This window comes from Rana temporaria, chromosome 12 (assembly GCF_905171775.1).
Source record: "Rana temporaria chromosome 12, aRanTem1.1, whole genome shotgun sequence".
Classification (NCBI taxonomy): Eukaryota; Metazoa; Chordata; class Amphibia; order Anura; family Ranidae; genus Rana; species Rana temporaria.
The window spans coordinates 14,120,559-14,142,694 of NC_053500.1; the positions used below are offsets into that span (position 1 = coordinate 14,120,559).

Consider the following 22,136-nt stretch of genomic DNA (forward strand, 5'->3'; position numbering starts at 1 on the left):
AGCGATTGGCTGCCTGTGCAGACGTTGTCACTTTAACCTGATAGGGCAAGGTGACGATGTCCCTTTTTTATAAATGATAATATACTGCAGAAGCAATCTGATAAGTGGCGTTTTTACCTCCTTTCCACAGTACTTGTCTGGGCAGGACTGGTATCGCCAGCAGGCTTCACGTGCTGTAAACCAGGCCATTGGCAGAGTCATTCGACATCGGCAAGACTATGGAGCCATCTTTTTGTGCGATCACAGGTAAAGAAGTTTAGCCAACCTATATTGTATATGCCACAATTTTTTCTGTAATTCACCCTTTATTGAACTTGATCTATTGATATTGATTGGGCTGGTGCTGGCCATTATGCAAATACAGTTTCATATGTAGAAGTATAACACATTCTGAACAATTTCAGCTCTATATGTAGATTTTTTTCTCACGCTCTTCTCCCCACTACAAGTGCATATTGCACTGAAGATGCACTTGGGAGTTTTACACTATGTTTATAAATACGTGGTAGAACTACACGATTAATCGTGAAGTATTGAATTCTGGGTTTGCGGCGAAGTGCGCGAACCCGGAAACAACTTCGGGAGACATGTCGCCAGTCACAGCAGTGTAAGGGGATCACTGTAACAGCTTCGATCTAAGGTACCGTATATACTCGAGTATAAGCTGACCCGAATATAAGCCGAGGTACCTAATTTTACCACAAAAAAATGGGAAAACGTATTGATTTGAGTTTAAGCCTAGGGTGTCCATCTGCATGCCTCACTGTGTCCATGTGCATGCCTCACTGTGCCCATGCCTCACTGTGTCCATGACTAGACTGACGTTTAACATGGGAGTCTATGGAAAGGGTGCCCAGGTTTGAAAAAACGGTGCTCCCCGGCCGTAGATCCCCCTGGACAACAAACTTTGCACACTTGTAGAGGAAGAGTGGGGCTACATGTGTGCCAAGTTTGGGGTCCAGGGAACCTATGGCCGGCCACTAACGGGTCACCAGGGAAATTACCGTTTAACATTAGAGTCTATAGAAGGGGTGCCCAGCTTTGAAAAATCGGTGCTCCCCGGCCGTAGGTCCCCCGGACAACAAACTTTGCACACTTATAGAGGAAGAGTGGGACTACATGTGAGCAAAGATTGGGGTCCAGGGGATATACGGCCGGCCACTACCGGGTCCCCAAAATCCAGGAGATCAGGCGCAAAAAGGTGACTCGAGTATAAGCCGAGGGGGAGCATTTTCAGCACAAAAAAATGTGCTAAAAAACTTGGGTTATACTCGAGTATATACGGTAAGTATTTCATAATGAGCTAGTAGGCTATGCATGCTAGCTCTTTGTGCCTTTGTCTTTTTGTGTTTTTTTTTTTTTTGTTTGTTTAGTTTACAATCACTGAAAAACTACTTTAAAGGCGTTGTAGACCTTTGTGTTTTTTCACCCTAATGCATCCTATGTCACTCCCCGCTGTCACTCCCTCTACGGGCTCTCAGCTCTTCATTGGATAGATTGATAGCAGCGCAGCCATTGGCTCCCGCTGCTGTCAATCAAATCCAATGACGCGGGTGCGGGGCCGAGTCTGGCATTCGACGCCGAATGCTGGACTCGGGAGCACGCCTGCAAGGTAACCCCCTCGGGAGAGAGCTTCACAGAGGGCGGGTTATCTAATGCGGGGAGGAGCTGCCGAGGGACCCCAGAATAGGAGGATCGGGGCCACTCTGTGCAAAACTAACTGCACAGTGGAGGTAAGTATGATATGTTTGTTATTTAAAAAAAAAAAGAAAAACCTTTTATGCTGCATACACACGATTGGTTTCGTGTGTGGACCCCATCGGTTATTTATCCATCGGTTAAAAATCCAGGAGCTTTATTTAAAATTATCTGATGGTTAACTAACCGATAGAAAAAAACGATTGTCTGTCGGCACGTCCATCGGTTAAAAATTCACGCATGGTCAGAATCAAGTCGACGCATGCTCGGAAGCATTGAACTTCATTTTTCTCAGCACGTCGTTGTGTTTAACGTCATCGCGTTCTGAAACGATCGTTTTTTTAACCTATGGTGTGTAGGTGATGAAAGTCAGCTTCATCAGATATCTGATGAAAAAAATCCATCAGACCGTTTTCATCGGATGAACCGATCGTGTGTACTTTAAGGCGGGTTTCCTGATGGTGGCAACTGTGAACCATGTCTTTGTGATGTGTTTTGTGAGATGGCATATTGTAGTATTCATCAGAAAGCTGACAATGCAGGAGCTCAATTGGGAAAGAGAGGCAGAGCTGTGGAGAAGGGTAGTAGTAGACTCTATTGCACATTATGGTACACTTATGCAGGCCATAGACGGTGAAAAATTTCTTTCCTGCAAGGCCATGGTGAAATTTGCACGATTCCACCATCAACACTGACTGTGCAGATAGGGGGATCCCTCCTGCCGAGCCATTGTATCCTGTCCCGGCCGGGAGAAGACCGTGATTATTGCTATAGCAGCCACCTGCAATAATCACAAGTAAAATTTTTGCAGGCTAGTTGTATCAATGGTACATTCAGCCTGCCCATGGTTCGAACAGTCTATGGCCGGCTTTGCCCCTCAATTGTACACTCCTTCAGGGGGTGCAGCATCCGTGCCCCCCTCCTCATTCCATCGCAGACATCTTCTGCTCGTCTTCCTCCAGGTCTGGCATCTTCCAGCTTCACCAGCGGGCATCCAATCATGATGTAACACTCAAGCACATGTGCTTGATTTAAAACTTCCCAGCATGTTGTGCAGGTTGTACACCGCACTGCAGGAAGTGTACGAAAATAAGTAGACGACTAGGTACCAGAAGGAGACATTTTTGGCCAGAAGGGACTTTACATTCATTTATTATTTTAAAAAAACACTCTACCTCCTAGCTATGTTTATTTTAGGTCTTTAGTTCCTTGTTACTGCTATAAGGAAGGCTATTATTAGACAACTGGCCTTTAAAAAACACCTTGTAAGTGTCTCTTTACAAGGCTTACTCTTTGGTAGGTCAGGTGATCAGGAATTTTATGTGATTTCTTTCCTCCATCTATTTCCTCAAAGATGTTTGTGAAACACAATACCTTTCTGTTGGGCCCTATCAGTCCTTTATTTGCATTCTGGGGACACAGTGCCGTGTAGGAAATACCAATGGGAAGAATAGGGGACTTGTACAGAACAGTCACACGTCCCCAGCTGTCACTTTTATGGAATAAATGACCGGTTATTTACTTGGGTTATTCAAAACAATTTCAGACATTTATTGTGAACTTTCCATCTCCGAATTTATGTAACATATCAATTCTGACCCCGGGGGGAGATATTTCCAACACACAACTTCCTGTAAGACTTGCTAAACATGTGGCAATCAATATCTTTCTCCCTCATCTTCTTTTGTTGGCAGAGCCAAATACATGTTTATGTGCATTTGCCAAAGCAATCGAGAAATTATTACAGTTCGGATAGGGTGGGAGGGAGACAAGTCCAGGCAGGGGATATATAATTCTCTCTCTCTCTCTCTCTCTCTCTCTCTCTCTCTCTCTCTCTCTCTCTCTCTCTCTCTCTCTCTCTCTCTCTCCCCCCCCTCTCTCTCCCTCTCTTCCCCCCCCCTCTCTCTCTCTCTCTCTCTCTCTCTCTCTCCCTCCCTCCCTCCCTCTCTCTCTCTCTCTCTCTCTCTCTCTCTCTCTCTCTCTCTCTCTCCCTCCCTCTCTCTCTCTCTCTCTCTCTCTCTCTCTCTCTCTCTCTCTCTCTCTCTCTCTCTCTCTCTCTCTCTCTCTCTCTCTCTCTCCCCCCCCTCTCTCTCCCTCTCTCTCTCTCTCTCTCTCTCTCTCTCTCTCTCTCTCTCCCCCTCTCTCTCTTTCCCCCTCTCTCTCTTTCCCTCTCTCTCTCTCTTTCCCTCTCTCTCTCTCCCCCTCTCTCTCTCTCCCCCTCTCTCTTTCTCTCTCTCTCTTTCCCTCTCTCTCTTTCCCTCTCTCTCTTTCTCCCCCTCTCTCTTTCTCCCCTCTCTCTCTCCCCCTCTCTCTCTTTCTCCCCCCTCTCTCTCTCCCCCCTCTCTCTCTCTCTCTCTCTCTCTCTCTCTCTCTCTCTCTCTCTGTGTCTCTGTGTGTCTCTCTCTCTCTCTCTCTCTCTCTCTCTCTCTCTCTCTCTCTGTGTGTCTGTGTGTGTGTGTGTGTGTGTCCCTCTCTCACACTCTCTCTCCCCTCTCTCTCCCTCTCCCTCTTGTAGGAATACTACCAGAGTAAAGGATAATAAAATAGGAGGTGAGTCCAACTAGGGGGATATACAAGTCCACATGCGCTCAGTCTGTGACGTGCTAGAACATATTCTGCGGATACAGTATATTCACTGTTGGATCCCAGCAGAATGGGGTGGTAAGGCTGGGAAGAGGCCCCTGACGCCTCGAAACGCGTCAGCCTGCAGTGACGCACCTCATCACCCCCCCTACATTACGGAGTGTGGTTTGAGGGGTATCTATTTCATCGTTTGTGACAAGCCTTTTATCACCATTTGTTTGTGAGTAGTTTTTCATTTAATAAATTGTCAAATGGTAGTACACGAGGCTGGTGTGCCTTTCTTTCTCCCTTCTTGTGATATGAGCAGAGTATTCTGAAGTGAGTATCTAAGGCAGGCCAAAGATGCAATAAAAAAGAAAGAAAATTGATTCCCCCATCAACACTGACTGTGTACTATAAAAGGGATAAGTTCCCAGGGGGTTTATATATATTTTTTTTGTTCTTCTCTTGGTCTGAAGACAAGAGACACCTGGGTGTATATATATACATACATACATACATATATATATATATATATATATATATATATATATATATATATATATATATATATATATATAAGGAATGGGTCGGGCACAGAAGGGGGAGCGGGTACAACCCCTTTTTCCCTGCTCCCTCTATTTCAATTTCTATTTTTTTTTTTTTTTGCTCATTGGGGGGGGGGGGGGGGGAGAGGGAAATGTGCCCTTAGTTTAAAGGACATCATTATAGAGACAGTATTGTAAGGTTGGACCTAGCTCTGTACCCACACAAGTGTTTATTGTATTGTTGTAATATGTAGTCTGTATATGTTAATGTTATATGTATGAAGAACTTGTGAATTTTCTATTTATGTGAAAACAATAAAAATAATTTAAACACAACACTGACTGTGTTGATGGTGGAATCCCTTGCGCAGCGCTATTGTGTTCTGCCATCGGGGAGCCTTCCCTGCAGGCAGAACACCATGATTAATATTGCCGGCTTTAATCAGTGGCAACTCGACAGGCTGGTTGTGCACCAGCATCAATAGATCATCTTTTGTGCTAACAGGGTGCCTATACATGGATGGAAATTCGGGTGGTCCCTGCTGAACCGGCTAAATTTCGATCCATGTATAGCTGGCTTAACACTGCTGAGTACCTGTGGCACTGTAGCAGAAAGTGGGCCTTATCCTCCAATGCCCTCTGGGCACTACATTGGCACAGTCTATGCTCTCTGTGCTTGGTGTTCTCTAGTCCACATAGAGAAATGGGGACAATCCTAACTGATAACGAGAGAACGCAGGAAGTTATTAATTCACTAGATTATTACTTCTCAACCAGCTGTAGCAAACCCGACTTAACTCTTGAATTAATCTCCACCACTAAACTAGGCCCTTCACAGATAATTTGCCGTATCCTGTTTTGAAAGCAGTGGCACAGAATCTTCTCCGTGCCAAAGTGGCGTCACCCAAAACCTCTGCTTCACCTTTTACAAGACCTGATAATCCTCTTCTTCTATTTCCTGAATTAAAGTCATGTCCTTTTTTCTACTTCTATAATAATAAACATCCTCGTTCTGAATTTTGCCGTCTGTTTTTTTTTTTTTTTTCTGGATGATGTGAACAATGGTACTTTTCAAGGATCAGGGAATAGGAAGTGACTTCTTAAGAACTAGTAGAGAGCCGCTCTTTGCAAACCTGGACATGCTTGGTGATGTTGTTACAGTGTGGACTTTAAAGAGAAAAAAAATGATTCAAGGTTCTGTGGAACTGTTCACATCATACAAAGTCAAGATTACACTTTACCACAAGGAGCTGTAGAAAATATAACCTTACGGAAAGTTATCCTTTTTACGGAAATGCACGGCCTGAAGCCATATAATTTTATATATTTCTTGCCAAAAGATCTGTTCAGTCTTGTTGGTAAGTGCATAAGGAGGGGGAGATTCCGACGCTCGTGGTGATGTGCAGGGGCGTTTGAGGGAATTTGGGGGCCCCAAGCAAGAAGCGGGGGAGGTGGTGTTGCTGAGTTTCAAGTTGAGAAGCTGGGGGGGGGGTAGGTGATTGACAAGTGTAAAAATGATTCTGCTATAAACCAGATAAGCTGGGGGGGGCTGCTGCTCCCGAATGTCAGCTAGTACTTCTGACTGCCCCCCCATGTTCTTTTTAACCCCTCCCTACCGCATACAGCTGCTGCCCCCCTCCCTACCGCATACAGCTGCTGCTCCCCTCCCTACCGCATACAGCTGCTGCTCCCCTCCCTACCGCATACAGCTGCTGCCCCCCTCCCTACCGCATACAGCTGCTGCTGCCGAACGTCAGCTAGTACTTCTTCTGACGGCTCCCCCCCATGTTCTTTTTAACCTTCCCCTCCCTACCACATACAGCTGCTGCCTGCTGCCCCCCTCCCTACCGCATACCGCCCCATACAGCTGCTGCTGCCGAACGTCAGCTAGTACTTCTTCTGGCGGTGAGAAGAGAGAGATGGACAGCCGCACTCCGGAAAAACTTTTAAAAGAAAGTTGTCTTTATTTTCAAGCTGGAACATGTACAGTCACCGCAACCACAAAACAGGACAGCCGACGCGTTTCGCACTTAACTAGTGCTTAGTCATGGCCAAGCACTAGTTAAGTGCGAAACGCGTCGGCTGTCCTGTTTTGTGGTTGCGGTGACTGTACATGTTCCAGCTTGAAAATAAAAACAACTTTCTTTTAAAAGTTTTTCCGGAGTGCAGCTGTCCATCTCTCTCTTCTCACTGCTATTGCTACGTGCATCGCCAGCACCTTGGTAATCCGACCGTCCCTGATCATCTACAAGGCTCACCTGGAGCGGTGAAAATCTTTCTCTAGTATTTCTTCTGACTGCCTCCCCGGGTCACCCCCCCCCCCTCATGTTCTTTTTCCCCCCCCCCCTTACCGCATACCGCGCTGCAGAAGATTCAGTTTGCTGTTCCCGGCCGGACTGAAAGGAAGTGTGCACTGAGTGTGTGCACTTCCTGTCAGTCCGGCCGGGAACAGAAAAACTGAATCTCCTGTACCACGCGGTTACGGTACCCGGCCGGACTGCAGGAGGAATTAGGAAAGGAGCTCGGCCATGCTACAGGCTGCAGCATTTATAGGAAGCGGCGGTGCGGCGGCACTCTGCTGGGGCCCCAGGCCAGCTCGGGGCCCCAAGCAGTTGCTTGTTTTGCCTGTCCTGTTACGAACGGCCTGGTGATGTGATGCCTATAAGACAGTGGTAATAGTGGCTCTAATGGCACTTCTAAGTCAGTCTGTGTATCAAAAGGCAGCCATCCTCAGAGGGTGTCCATAACCTCTGTCAGCAAAACAGTATAAGGAAAGAGGGGGGGTGGAGGTGCCAACTGTAATATTCCGAATGTTTCTAGATAATGTAAGTACTATAGTGTATATACTCACAGGTTCACTAGGAGATGTAGTCCATCAAGGATGGGGGGTGTCCTTAGGTCTGTGGATGCCGGTCTGCAGGCTCTGGTGGTGTTTCCCTGGCTTCTATTGTTAAACAACAATATAAACATACATCTTGCCTTAATTTTCCACTTTCCCATGACCCCCCAAACACGAGGGTTTACAACCACTTTAATAAAGATTTGTGATTTATTTATTTTTTTATATGTAGGTTACCACATTTATTTTGTGCATGTAAAAGTCCCAGTTACATGTATGGTTGTTGAGGTTGCATTTTCAGAATGAGTGCAAAATGTTCTCTGATTGGATGGGGTGGAGAGGCCGGGCAGTGATATCGCACTCTCCATCTCATCCAATTTCGAGATCAAAATGTTGTATTTTTTTTTCTGTACATTTAATCTGCTATGTGTTTTTTTTTTTTTTTTTTCTTTTGCCCAGGTTCACTAATAGCGATTCTCGCGCACAACTTCCCTCCTGGGTCCGTCCGTATCTACGTGTTTATGAAAATTTCGGTCATGTCATCCGCGACGTGTCTCAGTTCTTCCGTGTAGCACAGAAAATTGTGAGTGTACCAAGTGAATAATAAGTATTTGGTTAAAACTAGAGCCAACATATGATCACCTCAGTTACTTAAAGTAATTTTTTCATCTTCCCATCTATTAAATCTTCTGCCCTTGTGGTTTCAACTTTGGATAGTAAAACATTTTCTTTTCTGCCAGTAAATCCCTTATACAGCCCACTTCCATTTTCTTGTCTGTTCATTGGCCTAGGCTTATGACATGCAGAGCTCTCTCTCTGTCTCTGTCTCTGTGTCTCTCTCTCTCTCTCTCCCCCCCCCCCCCCCCCCTCTCTCTCTCTCTCTCTCTCTCTCTCTCTCCCTCTCTCTCTCTCTCTCTCTCTCTCTCTCTCTCTCTCTCTCTCTCTCTCTCTCTTCTCTCTCTCTCTCTCTCTCTCTCTCTCTCTCTCTCTCTCTCTCTCTCTTCCCTCTCTCTTCCCTCTCTCTTCCCTCTCTCTTCCCTCTCTCTTCCCTCTCTCTCCCTCTCTTCCCTCTCTTCTCTCCCTCTCTCCCTCCCTCCTTAGAATTTCCCAGGAAGGGAGCATGGGGATGAGTCAGAGGGCCAATGAGAGCTGCAGAGATGGAGGTGTGTGCCTCTGTGTAAATCCAGGAAGTGAACATACAGCAGCTTCAGCTGCCCACAGTTAAAATGGATGCAACCAGACTCAGTGGAGGGATATTTCTGCAGCATATTTGGTACAGAATCGCAGTATATATAAAATAATACGCAAAGATGTTTTTATTACAGATTATGTGAGAAGTTCCTCTTTAATTTAACTTCAGTTTTCAGAATCATGGTGATGCAAGGCAACGTTTTTGTCTCCTATGTAGATGCCGCCGCCTGGACCCCAGAAAGTCAGAAAAGATGGCGGCCCCCCTGTGTTTTCCTTGGACTCTTCTATGCTCTCTCAGTCCTCCCGTGCATCATCCAGCCTTCGTGATTCCTTAAAAAAAGCGAAGGCACTGGACTCTCATGTGCCAAGCTTAAAGCGGAAAAGAGATGGCGGTAAGGGTCAGGTGATCTCCCTGGACGTTACTTAATGGCTTCAATACAGGGCACTTTTACCCCATTCCTGCCCAGGTCAACTTTCAGCGCTGTCACATTATGAATGACGATTGCGTGCCCATGCAATGCTGTACCCAATCAAAATTTTTTTTTGACAGACAGAGCTTTATTTTGGAGGTATTTAATCATCACTGGAAACAAGGAGAAGGACGCCTCTGAGAATATATCAAAAACACTTTATTGTAAACAGCTTGAAAATAGAGCGTGGTTATCGCAGCACGTGCGTTGGGAAACGCATTGCACTATAGTGACGTCGTCATCCCGTGCCACGCTGCTTGCGATCCACCCCCCGTTGTGGCTCCCACACTGTATGGCCGTCCTCCATCTTTGCGGTGACCAGACGGGAATAGCGGTGTTTACCCTGCAAGGATCTGACTGCCCACTGACCTCCACGTCCTGGGATTTGATGTTGCTGCTCCCTGCCAGCGAAATAGACTTGCTGCCACTTGTGGTTCCTCCTGCTCATCCCAGAGATACACCCAATGTTTTTTTTTTGTTCCATGTGAGTGGATATTGCTGTTTTACAATAAACTGATTTTGATATGTTCTCAGAGGCGCCCCTCTTTTCTGGAATTTGCATCTGGTTTTCTCTGGCAGCAGCCCTGACAGACTCGCCTATTTTATCTTCCTGATATCTGCCATATGGACTAATATGGACCGCATATGACCTTTTCTGGGATATCTGAACAATGCGCATTTTTACTTGTTTAATCATCACTGAGATTTTTATTTTTTGCTAAACATATGAAAAAATACAACATTTTGGGGGGAAAAAAAATCTTTCTTTTTTTCTATTTATAAACCTTTGTAAATAAGTTATTTTTTTCTCCTTTACTGATGTGCGCTGATGAGGTGGCACTGATTTGGAGCACTAGTGGGCATCAATGTGGGGCGCACTGATGGGGCTACACTGATAAACATTGCACTGATTATCAGCACAAACCCCTCTTCCCGTCAAGAAAACTGCTTATCAGCTCTCCTCTACTCTGTAGAGGTGTCGGTGTGAGTAGAGGAATGCCGATAACCGGCACTTCCCATTTACACTGTGATTGGACACAGCTGATCACATGGTATGGAGCCTACATCATAGATGCAGTGTGTCCGAGCGACATGTTGCCCGGCCGTCATTTTGCTATAAGCCAGGCGGCGTGATGTGGTTCAAGAGGACCTAAGCCCTGGAAGCTGTGCACAAAGAAGACCTAATCACCTGCATTACCTGTGGGCTCCCTGTAGCTCTTATTTCTCTTCCGTTCATGGACGGACACAGCATCTTTTGACCTTAGGGTTATATCCGCTAAGGTCAAAGGATGCTGTGTCCGTCCATGAACTCAGAGAAATGGATTTTACGGTGAGTACAAAAATCCTATTTTTCCCTATTCCTGTATTACTATGTCTTGTTTTACACTATGGGGTTGATTTACTAAAACTGGAGTGAAATATCTGGTGTAGCTCTGCATAGAAACCAATAGGAGGTGCGACAGTGCTGAAAATTGGCCTGGGTAGGAAGGGGGTGAAAGTGCCCAGTAGGCAAGCGGGTAATTATGCAAGCTGAAGTTAGAAGCTGATTGGTTAGCATGCAGAGCTGCACCAGATTTTGCACTCTCCAGTTTTAGTAAACCATTCCCTAATGTCTCTTTTTTTGTAGTGACCAACATCTATTTGGAGGTAGGACTTCCTCTTGTTGGCATTTCCCTTTATTGATTGGTGATCTGATGACTGGGGGGGGGGGTGTAGGAATGGAGAAGCTGTGGGAGAAATGAAGGACTCACAAACTCACAGAATGAGCAGGAGCAGGGAGGTCCTAGCGCTGCAGGTTCTTAAGGTACAGCTTCTTCTCCTGCAAGACCAGTGAGCAGAACACCATAAAATCTCATGCAGCCTGAGGCAGAAGTGCCTATGAGGATCTCATACTGTAGATATGCAGCTATGAGGCTCAAAGGGGTTGAAAAGGTTCGCAGATGATTTATTTTAAAGCGGAGTTCCGGCCACAATTTCACTTTTTATATATAAATACCCCTGTAATACACAAGCTTAATGTATTCTAGTAAAGTTAGTCTGTAAACTAAGGTCCGTTTTGTTAGGTTGTTACAGCATTTTGACACTTTATAAAATAGAAATTGACTGGGGCCATCTTAAGTGTGTGCATCATGAAGCCAGACTGTATGACTTCCTGGATTTCAGCCTTGCAAATCTCGCACATGCTCAGTGCTGCACAAGCAGTGTCAGATCAGGTTTCAGCACCTGTGCTGTCCAAGTCACATGATTCTTTGAGACTGGGGAGTGCACAGACTCCTGGAAAGTTACACCCACTACATTCCCAGGAGTCTGTGCGGTGTAGGTTAGGAAGCATTAAGCACCTAGGTGCAGGAAGTGGGAAGATTAACTATTCTGCCTAGCAACAACACTTTGAAGGCATCTAAAAAAAAAAAAAAAAAATTCGTAAAGGACTAATGAATTTTTTTAAAAACTACTGATGTAATGTTATATTTATGGGTGGAACTCCACTTTAAATAACAAAAATGTCATACTTACCTCCACTGTGCAGTTCATTTTGCACAGAGTGGGCCCCCGATCCTCCTCTTCTGGGGTCCCATGGCAGCTCTCGCGGCTCCTCCCCACAAGAGCTAACCCCCTCTGGGAAGCTCTCTCCCGAGGGGGTTAGCTTGCGGGCGCGCTCCAGTGCCATACAATCGGCGTCCATAGGTTTGACAAAAAACCTGGAAGCTGATTGGTTTCTATGCACAACTGCACCAGATTTTAATCGTCCCTATAGGGTACTATTGCATACTACAGCATAATTTACATTTTTGTTTCAGCTTCACTTTGAATGGTTTTGTCTTCTGTAACAAATTGTGTATGGTTTGTATTTTTATGTCTTAGAGGGAAGCCAAGAGTCTGACTTTTGTGACGGGTATGAACAGAGTTTAGGGGTCACCCCCCACCGTCCGGCTAGTCTACTGGATGCTCTGGATCACAGTGAAATGAGACTTCAGGGGGACCTGGGCCTCGATGAGAAGGTGACGATGATGTGTGTGACTTATTCTAGGCTCATATTTCTAGATAATTTTTTTTATAGGAGGCATTCGTTCTTCTTTTTTTTTTTTTTTTGCTACAGGCTACGCGTCTGTCCACGTTATCTCTACAGTATGATAAGAGACTGGATGATGAGAGAAGGGGAGGCAAGAAGAAGATCAAAATTGTTCAAAACAAGGTCAGGGTTTTCTAAAGTTGTGAAACTGCCTTATCATAAGAACATTTTGTTTTGTGTTTAAATTACATTTACAAATGATTAACCTCTACTTCTTTTGATGATCGATGCTTTAAGCCCCGTACACAAAGACAGAATGTTGGGAGACCTTTGCCAGGAAAAAAAAATACCAGTTGGCATTCTGCCCATGTGTATGTCGGTCTGTCCGACAGAAGCCAGCCGTTTGGCCAACTTCTGCCAGACCCGCATGCTGGAAAACCAGCAGCTCACCGACTCCTGGTCAGCGCTCTCAAGTAATGGCCCAAAGTGTCAATATTTTGTGTGGCCACCATTATCTTCCAGCACTGCCTTAACCCTCTTGGGCATGGAGTTCACCAGAGCTTCACAGGTTGCCCCTGGAGTCCTCTTCCACTCCTCCATGATGACATCACAGAGCTGGTGGATGTTGGAGACCTTGCGCTCCTCCACCTTCCGTTTGAGGATGTCCCACACATGATCAATAGAGTTTAGGTCTGGAGACATGCTTGGCCAGTCCATCACCTTTACCCTCAGCTTCTTTAGCAAGGCAGTGGACGTCTTAGAGGTGTGTTTGGGGTCGTTATGTTGGAATACTTCCCTGCGGCCCAGTCTCTGAAGGGAGGGGATCATGCTCTGCTTCAGTATGTCACAGTACATGTCGGCATTCATGGTTCCCTCAATGATCTGTAGCTTCCCAGTGCTGGCAGCACTCATGCAGCCCCAGACCATGACACCCCCACCACCAAGCTTGACTGTAGGCAAGACACACTTGTCTTTGTAGTACTCACCTGGGTGCCACCACACACGCCTGACACCATCTGAACCTCATAAGTTTATCTTGGTCTCATCAGACCACAGGACATGGTTCCAGTAATCCATGTTCTTAGTCTGCCTGTCTACAGCAAACTGTTTGCTGGCTTTCTTGTGCATCATCTTTAGAAGAGGCTTCCTTCTGAGACGACAGCCATGCAGACCAATTTGATGCAGTGTGCGGTGTATGGTCTGAGCACTGACAGGCTGTCCCCCCCACCCCTTCAACCTCTGCAGCAATGCTGACAGCACTCATACGTCTATTTCCCAAAGACAACCTCTGGATATGATGCTGAGCATGTGCACTCAACTTCTTTGTGACATAATGTTACTGTATGTACAGTTTTCCCAACAGATGTCAAAGTTGCAAAACTGGTTTCAGGCATTAAGATTTGTTTGGACATTCATCTTTATGGGTGCCTAAAGTGTACTCATAAGGGTTGATTTACTGCATAGAAACCTATCAACTTCCAGGTTGTATTGTTAAAGCTTAATTGAACAAGCTAAAGTTAGAAGCTGATTGGTTTCTATGCACAGCTGCACCAGATTTTGGCCTCTTTGGTTTTACTAAATTAACCCCATAACCTCTTCAAACCTTTTAAACTGGTTTTAGAAAAGAGGAGCAGGGGCAAGAAGTGCCTAAAGCTGGGTACACACTGCAGGGGGTTGCATGAGAACCTGACAGCTCTGGTTTAAAGCCACTGTACTAACCATGAAAGATTAGTCCAATGATCTCCCCCACTGAACTGTTGTGTTCTGACAAAGGGGCGGCCCCCCTGCAAGAACACTTTGATCAGCGCTCTTTGCCATTGTCTGAGAGCGCTGATCGGGAGTCAGTCGGCTGAGACCGACTTGCACATGAGGCCGGTATTTTTTGTAGCGGCAAATGTCTCCCGACATTCTGCCTGTGTGTAAGACGCTTAAAAGCGAAGTATAGGACTTTTTTTTTTTTTTTTTTTAAATCATTTTTACCTCGGTGGATGCAGCATCGATCCAATGCTTCATCTGTCCCACCGCCGCCTCTGCACTTATAACTGAGCAATCGAATTTCGCCAATCGCTCGGTTTTTCAGAGTTTCCCAAGCAGAGAGCTGTAAAGACTGTCAGTCACAGCCTCTCTGCTCTGCCCCCTCCTTGCTCATTGGAGCGCTGGGCTGTGACAGGGGTGGCCGGCTCAGGCTCTCAGCAGGCTTACTGAGAGGCTGAGCCAGGTGTCAGCCCAGGCATGTGGCGGAATCTGGACTTTATTGTCGGGATGGCATGGTTCCTGGACTGACATTAGCAGAGAGCTTGTCCCGCTCTCTGCTAAAAATGGGTCACAGGAGTGCAAAACGAATCCATAGGAGAAGTACAGCCAAACGAGCTCAGGCTATACTTCTCCTTTAAGCCTCCTCCAGTGTATTTCTAAGAAACCACAGAAGCTATAATCTTGTGTTATGTAAATTGTGGCCACAGCATGACCAAGAATGTAAAGGCTCTTATTACAGTTTGCTTTATACCTTAAGTGTGTTGGGTTTAGGGGCACTTACTGTAAGTTGTGAAAATTTGTTTTTCATAAAGATTTTGTATTTGCTTCCTTATTTGGTTAATTTCACTTATGGTACTTGAGAGTCGAGGGTCAGGAGTCATCTTAAGTCTGCCCTTTAAACTGACTTCATACAATGGGGTTCATTTACAAAATCTGGAGAGTGCAAAATCTGGGGCAGCTCTGCATGGAAACCAATCAGCTTCCAGGTTTTTTTTTTTAATCAAAGCTCTTTTGAACAAAATAAAGTTAGATGCTGATTGGCTACCATGCAGAGCTGCACCAGATTTTGCATGCCCCAGTTTTGGTAAATTAACCCCATTGTCACTCCGATCAGCACTCTCTGCCATTGGTGGAGAACGCCGATTGGAAGTCGGTTGGCTGCTGGTTTTCCAGCATGCACATCCACAGAAGCTGGCCGATTGGCCAGCTTTTTTTCTATCGGACAGACCGACATGCACACGGGCAGAATGTCGGGCCGGTATTTTTTTTTCGGGAAGAATGTCTGGAGACACTTGCCGTGTGTACTGGCTTAAGTGACTTCATTGGCATTGACTTCTTCAAAGGATAAGTTCACCGTTTGCAACATGTTACATGATGCACCATATTCAGGATGTAACATTTTACTGCCCCCCGCACCTCCCCGATCCCCCGCCTTGACAGTGAGTGGGGGATCCCCCCCCCCCCTCATTCGCTGCCACAATGTCAATAAAACGTGGCTGTGCAAGGCCCCGCTTGGCCGGCCACATAATTTATTCAGTGTTCTGTGAATGAATGGACTACAGCTACCAACAGCCTTTGGAGCTGTTTGCTTGTAGTTCTCAGTGAACTACCAGGATGCTGTTGAGCATTGTGGTAGTTCATTGATTTTTCTTGTCGGTCAATGATTTTTCCTGTCAGTTTGAAACTGCCTCTGTACGATGTATGGGCAGACAGTTTACATGGAAAGTCTGCAGGAGACCTGCATGGCACCAGCGATCTGCTGATCAGGGGTGTAATGCTTTCCATACCGTATATATTTGAGTATACCGTATATATTTGAGTATAAGCCGATCCGAATATAAGCCGAGGCACCTAATTTTACCACAAAAAAATGGGAAAACGTATTGACTCGAGTATAAGCCTAGGGTGTCCATTTGCATGCCTCACTGTGCCCATGACTAGACTTACGTTTTTCGTGGGAGTATATAGAAGGGGTGCCCAGCTTTGAAAAATTGGTGCTCCCTGGCCATAGGTCCCCCAGAAAGCAAACTTTGACCGTTTAACATGGGAGTCTATGGAAGGGATACCTGACTTTGAAAAATCGGTATTCCCCGGCCGTAGGTCCCCCGGACAACAAACTTAGAGGAAGAGTGAGGCTATATGTGTGCCAAGTTTGGGGTCCAGGGGACCTACGGCCGGTCGGTACTGGGTCCCCAAAGTCCAGGAGATCAGGCGCACAAATGTGTAAGCCGAGGGGGGCATTTTCAACACCAAAAAATTTGCTGAAAAACTTGGCTTATTCTCGAGTATATACGGTCCATTTTTTTTAACCTGCAAAAAAGGTGCTTTTTATTTTATTGAAAAGGTGAACTTATTATTTTCCTAGCTTTTTTATTTCCTTTTTCAATCTTCCACTTTTTTTTGCAGACTCCAAAGGACAGTTCTCCTAGCAAGAAGAAGAGCGCCGCCAACATGTTCCTGACTTCCGTCAGGCAATGTCTTAGTCAGGAGAACTATAACATTTTCATGGAAGCCCTTACAGGCTATAAGGTGGACAATGATCTGCAGGCACTCGTTCCAAAGCTGTGTGCTCTGTTCTGCCAGGACCCAGGGAAGAAGGCTCTGATGAGAGGTAAGTAGCTGTCCTTGTTGTTCCATGCTGTCTTTATGTAGCACATCACAGTGTGAGCCAAGTCCAGTTAATATTTTCCAGGTACTCTGTTTTGATATACACCGAGCTGGAGAAATTACAGACGTCCTTTTTTCCCACAAATAGAGCTTTCGTTTGGTATTTGATCACCTCTGCGTTTTTATGTTTTGCGCTATAAACAAAAGAAGAGCGTCAATTTAAAAAAAAAAAACACAATATTTTTTTTTATTTACTACAGCTTTAGCTACATCTACCTTTGCAAATTTACTGTACAAAGCAGTAAGTACACTATTGTACCTCCGTCCCTTTTTTTCTATAAAAGCCCCCACTCTTCTGGGAAGGCTTTCTGCTTCTTATGAAGATTATGGAGTGTTGTTTTTGTATTTCTCCCTGCGTGGAAATCTTCTTTTCCATTCAGAAGAATGTTTGAGATCTGGTAAAGATGTTGAATGAGAAGACCTGGCTCGCAATTTGCACTTCAGCTCATCCCAAAGGTGTTCAGTAGAGTTCAGGTCAAGACTTTGAGTAGAACAGTCAAGATCCTCAACACCAAACTCCTCAAACCATGTATTTTATGGAGTGGGCTTTGTGTACCAGAGCACAGTTGTATTGGAACATCAAAGGGCCTTCTCCAAATTGTTGCTTCAGCATTTACAGTACTATTTACTGAGCCACACCCCCAATCTCAATCATTTGATGGGGAGTCCACATTCTGTCTATGTAGTGGGGATGCAATGATCAGGTGTTTACAAATATTTGACCATAGTATAGTGCAGCTATTCTTAACCAGGATTTAGTGGAACCCTGGGATTCCTCTAGACGTTGCTAGGGGTTTCTTGCGCAGTGAACAATTTCTGCCTCTCAGCTGAGTGACCACTGACACCAATGATCTGGCAGGTACCAGCATTCATTGATGGCAGCATAGTCAAACCATTCTCAACCAGTGTTCCATGGAGCCCTTGGGTTCCTCCAGGGCAGCCATTCTCAACCAGGATTTCATGGAACCCTAGGGATCCTTCAGGGCAGCAATTCTCAACCAGAGTTCCATGGAGCCCTTGGGTTCCTCCAGGGCAGCCATTCTCAACCAGGGTTGTATCAAGCCCTAGGGATGCCCCAGGGAAGCCATTTTCCATCAGGGTTCCATGGAGCCCTAGAGATGCTCCAGGGCAGCCATTCTCAACCAGGGTTCCTTGGGGCCCTAGGTTTCTTCCAGGGCAGCCATTCTCAACCAGGATTTAATGGAGCCCTAGGGTTCCTCCAGACATTGCTAGATATTTGACCATAGTATAGTGCAGCTATTCCGAACCCTGGAATTCCTCTAGACATTGCTAGGGGTTCCTTGGATAGTGAACAAATTCTGCCTCTCAGCTGAGTGACCACTGACACCAATGATCTGGCAGGTACCAGCACTCATTGATGGCAGCATAGTCAAACCATTCTCAATCAGGATTCCATGGAACCGTAGGGTTCCTTCAGGATAGCCATTCTCAACCAGGGTTGTATCAAGCCCTAGGGATGCCCCAGGGAAGCCATTTTCCACCAAGATTTCATGGAACCCTATGGATCCTTCAGGGCAGACATTCTCAACCAGGGTTGTATCAAGCCCTAGGGATGCCCCAGGGAAGCCATTTTCCATCAGGATTTCATGGAACCCTATGGATCCTTCAGGGCAGCCATTCTCAGCCAGTATTCCATGGAACCCTAGGGTTCTGTTGTAATATTAATATAGATGTGTAGGTATTTAAAATGTGACCATAGTATAGTGCAGCTATTCTCAACCAAGGTTTTGTGGAACCCTGAGATTCCTCCAGACTTTGCTAGGGGTTCCTTGAGCAATTTCTGCATCTCGGATGAATAACCACTGACACCAATGATCTTTTGAGCTGTCTGTAATAAGCAGCATTCTTCCTAATGACCCTCAAATTATGTACAATGAGTTAAACAGGTTGACAAAGGCTGGTATAGTGTATATTCTTGAATGATAAACCACTTCTATTTCTCCTTTTTTTTTTTGTATACAGGCTTTTACCAGTTCATCCGGCCTCATCACAAGAAAGAATTTCATTTGGCCTGTGAAAAATTTACCGGAAAAGGGTGTGGATACAAACCGGAGCACAGTATACCACGGGAAGAGAGAGAGAAAGGTGAGCAATTCAGTGTCGGGACTGACTTCTCTAGTTACCTAAATCTCATATCGGCCTTATTTTTTGACACTGCTATTGTGGCTGATTTTGTTTCCAGCAGAGCCTTCTACCACGGCACACAGCCAGGGCGTTTCCAAGCTAACTTTTTCTGAGGGTTCAGAGCATCACCTGAATCATGGTGGAGGCCACATGAGCTCCGAGTCCTTAAAAGGTAGGAATTCAGCTGAAAAATTTTGTCCATTGAAATTCCTGCGAGAGATACACACAGCAGACAAGCTTTTGGCCCCTTTCACTGCCGTGATTGGAGTTGCTAGATTTTGCCATGATTTCAGGGAATGCCTGTGTAAACTTGAGCTCTTATGGACCTTAACTCGCATCAAAGTCGGACCAAAGTAGTACAAGGCACTACTTTGAAGTTGGTGCGGCTTGACGTCGTACAGATATGAATGGTACTCATTGAAAATCATGGGGGTAGGACTTGTCATTCGACTTTGCAGTCCCAAGTCGCAGGACAAGTGTGAAAAGGGGCTTTAGCTGACCAGGATAGTCATTTCAAGAAATTCTATCAAACTCGGTCCTGAATTCAGCTGCGTTTTTAAAGTAGCTCTAAACCCGATCTTTATCCAGTTGCCTACCTTGGGCTTCTTACAAACGTCCATAAAACTCTATCCTCTGTACACAGGATGGCCCGGATTCACATACATCGGCGCATATTTATGCCGCTGTAGCGTATCTTCTTTACGCTACGCCGACACAGCGCAGAGAGGCAAGTATGGAATTCAGGAAGCCAATGCTGCCAAATCTGCGCTGGGTTTCTTAGGCGTAAGTCGTCGTAAGTGGAAGTGGGCGTGCACCATGCTAATGAGGCGTGACCCCATGCAAATGATGGGCCGAGCGCCATATAGATATGAATAACGAACGGCGCATGCGCTGTCCCGTGGACGCTTCCCAGTGCGCATGCTCAGAATCACGTCGCAACGAATGCCTAAGATACGACGTAACCTACGCACAGCCATATTCACGTACAACGTAAACAATATAAAATACGACGGCTTGAGTGCCCTGGTCCATACCTTTGCATGGGTTGCGCCTCATATATGGGGAATAACTTTACGCCGGACGTAGGACTTGCGCTAACCGCGTATATTATGCGCAAGTACGTTCGTGAATCGGCATATCTCCCTCATTTGCATATGTGCATAGAAAATCCATGGGAGCGACAAATGCGCCCAGCGTAAATATGCGCCTACGATACGCCGGCGTAGGCAAGTTACGTCGGTCTGATGAAGCCTATTTTTAGGTGTATCCCAGTTTGTGGGCACGGCGCACAGATACGACGGCGCATATTTACACTTATCTCGAGATACGTCGGCGTAAGTGCTTTGTGAATCCGGGCCGATGTGTCTTGTACACCTTGCACTTATCGTTTCTTATCTCCTTCTGCTCAGCTAATGTGCACAGCCTGTAAAATCCTATGACAAGGGAGCTAGTCTTCCTCACAATGATCACTCTGACAGGCAGTTTCAGTGAGAATTCAATGTAACATTTTGAGCCAAAACAACAATAAAACAACTAAAGCAGTAGCTTTTTATCTCCTGCATTTCATCAGACTAGAGCTGCAGCTGGCAGAGGAAAGTATTTTTTTTTATTGTGTGCACAGGGAGTTATATCTTAATTAACCAGGGCATGCTTCTTTTGTAAATAACTTTAAGGGCTCTTTCACACGGAACGGATCCGTATTGATCCGCCCCGTGTGTGTCTGTCGGCTCAGCGGGGATCATCCGTAATCCCCGCTGAGCTGTCGGCGGACAGGGCGGTCCCCGCACACTGTGCAGAGACCGCCCTGTCTTTCCTCCGCTCTCCCCTATGGGGAATCGGATGAATACGGACCGTGTGTCCGTATTCATCCGATCCGTTCCGCCAGACGGAAGAAAAATAGGGTTTTCTTTCGTCTGAAAAAGCGTATCTTTGCGGAGGCGGATGTTTGCGGACGTTAGCGGATGCTCAATCCGCTAACGTCTGCAATCCCATAGGGACGCATTACAAGTCCGTAAACGGACTTGTAAAAAACGGACTGTTTGTCCGCCCATGTGAAAGGGCCCTAACAAGCTTTGTACCTAAATTTTTATTTTAATGTTGCAGTAAATAGAACAAGCAGCAGCATAAAATGTATGTGTTTTCCTCACATTAAGATCCCCTTCACACTGGAGCGTTGGCAGTAAAGCGCTGCTATTTTTAGTGGCGTTTTATCCTTGTTTTTTCTGAGCTCTTCAGCCTTTAGTGGGTGCCCTTTACCCCCGGTATCGGCCAAAAAATCGCTAAAAGCACATTTTGCCAGCGATTCACCGACGCTGCCCATTGATTTCAATGGGCAGGGGCGTTTTTGGAGCAGTGTATAAGAATGAAGCCACCAAATCGAAGGACTAGTAAGCTACACTGCAAGGCTCAAAATGTGAAGTCCTGAGCTACTAGCCAGGCCTCAAGGGTTACTCGCCACCAATTAAATGTTTTATGCAGAATTTTATTCACATCTAATGAGATTGGATACTATGGTTTAGGTGATTGTGTAGCACTGCAACATCTAAAGAGAAAAATGAGTGGATAGAGGGGTGAAGGCAGTATGGAATGTATATATTAAGAGGGAGACATTCCACTCTGGTTACACAGTTGCGTTGGTGGAGTCCTATGCAGCCCATGGATTAAATTCTGAGGAGTATCAAAACGTAGACCACCAGGTCCAGGTCTTGGAGAATTGCTCCTCTTTACCTGTTTCCTGTGACAACATTTATTCCAAGCTATTGATTTGGTCCACTTCAATTGCCCAATTCCCCAGGGAAGGCATGCTCATCTACTTCCAATGTCTGGGCAGGACCGTTTCTAGCTGCTGCCAGAAAGTGACACAGAATGTATTTTTTGACCGATTTTAAGCAGTCCAGGGAGCATAGATAGCAGAGCTACCTCAGGAGAGGGTGTAATTGAGGTCTCCATGAGTCTGCAGTACAGCTTGAGGATCTTTTGCCAGAACCTCCTCTAAGGGGGGGGGGGGGGGGGCATTCCCACCAAATGTGGAGTAATGTTCCCTTGGATGACAAGCAATGCCAGCAGGTATCCGGGAGCACCGGGTTTTTCCAGTGCAAAGTCGAGGGGCATCTGTACCAACTGGTTAACAACTTGAATGCTTTTTCTTGAGCTTTGAGCCTAAGGATATAGTCAGAATGAAGCACTTTTGCCAGTCTACAGGTGAAATGGAGTGGCCCAAGTCTTCCTTCCAGGCCTGTGTGTATGGGGGG

The 22,136-nt window shown here is 45.8% G+C and overlaps 1 protein-coding gene across 2 annotated transcripts in view; it reads left to right on the forward strand.

Annotated features, from left to right (window-relative positions):
- The window catches only part of RTEL1 (regulator of telomere elongation helicase 1), a 96,757-nt gene that overhangs the window by 49,105 nt on the left and 25,516 nt on the right, over nt 1-22,136 (forward strand). The window contains exons 23-30 of one of the 2 annotated variants that reach the window (XM_040331594.1): nt 131-246; nt 8,107-8,230; nt 9,056-9,230; nt 12,171-12,307; nt 12,406-12,501; nt 16,480-16,684; nt 18,724-18,846; nt 18,944-19,057. In XM_040331594.1, the coding sequence (XP_040187528.1) occupies nt 131-246; nt 8,107-8,230; nt 9,056-9,230; nt 12,171-12,307; nt 12,406-12,501; nt 16,480-16,684; nt 18,724-18,846; nt 18,944-19,057 (1,090 nt within the window). The remainder of the gene's footprint in view (nt 1-130; nt 247-8,106; nt 8,231-9,055; nt 9,231-12,170; nt 12,308-12,405; nt 12,502-16,479; nt 16,685-18,723; nt 18,847-18,943; nt 19,058-22,136) is intronic. The other variant, XM_040331595.1, reaches the window with a different exon arrangement.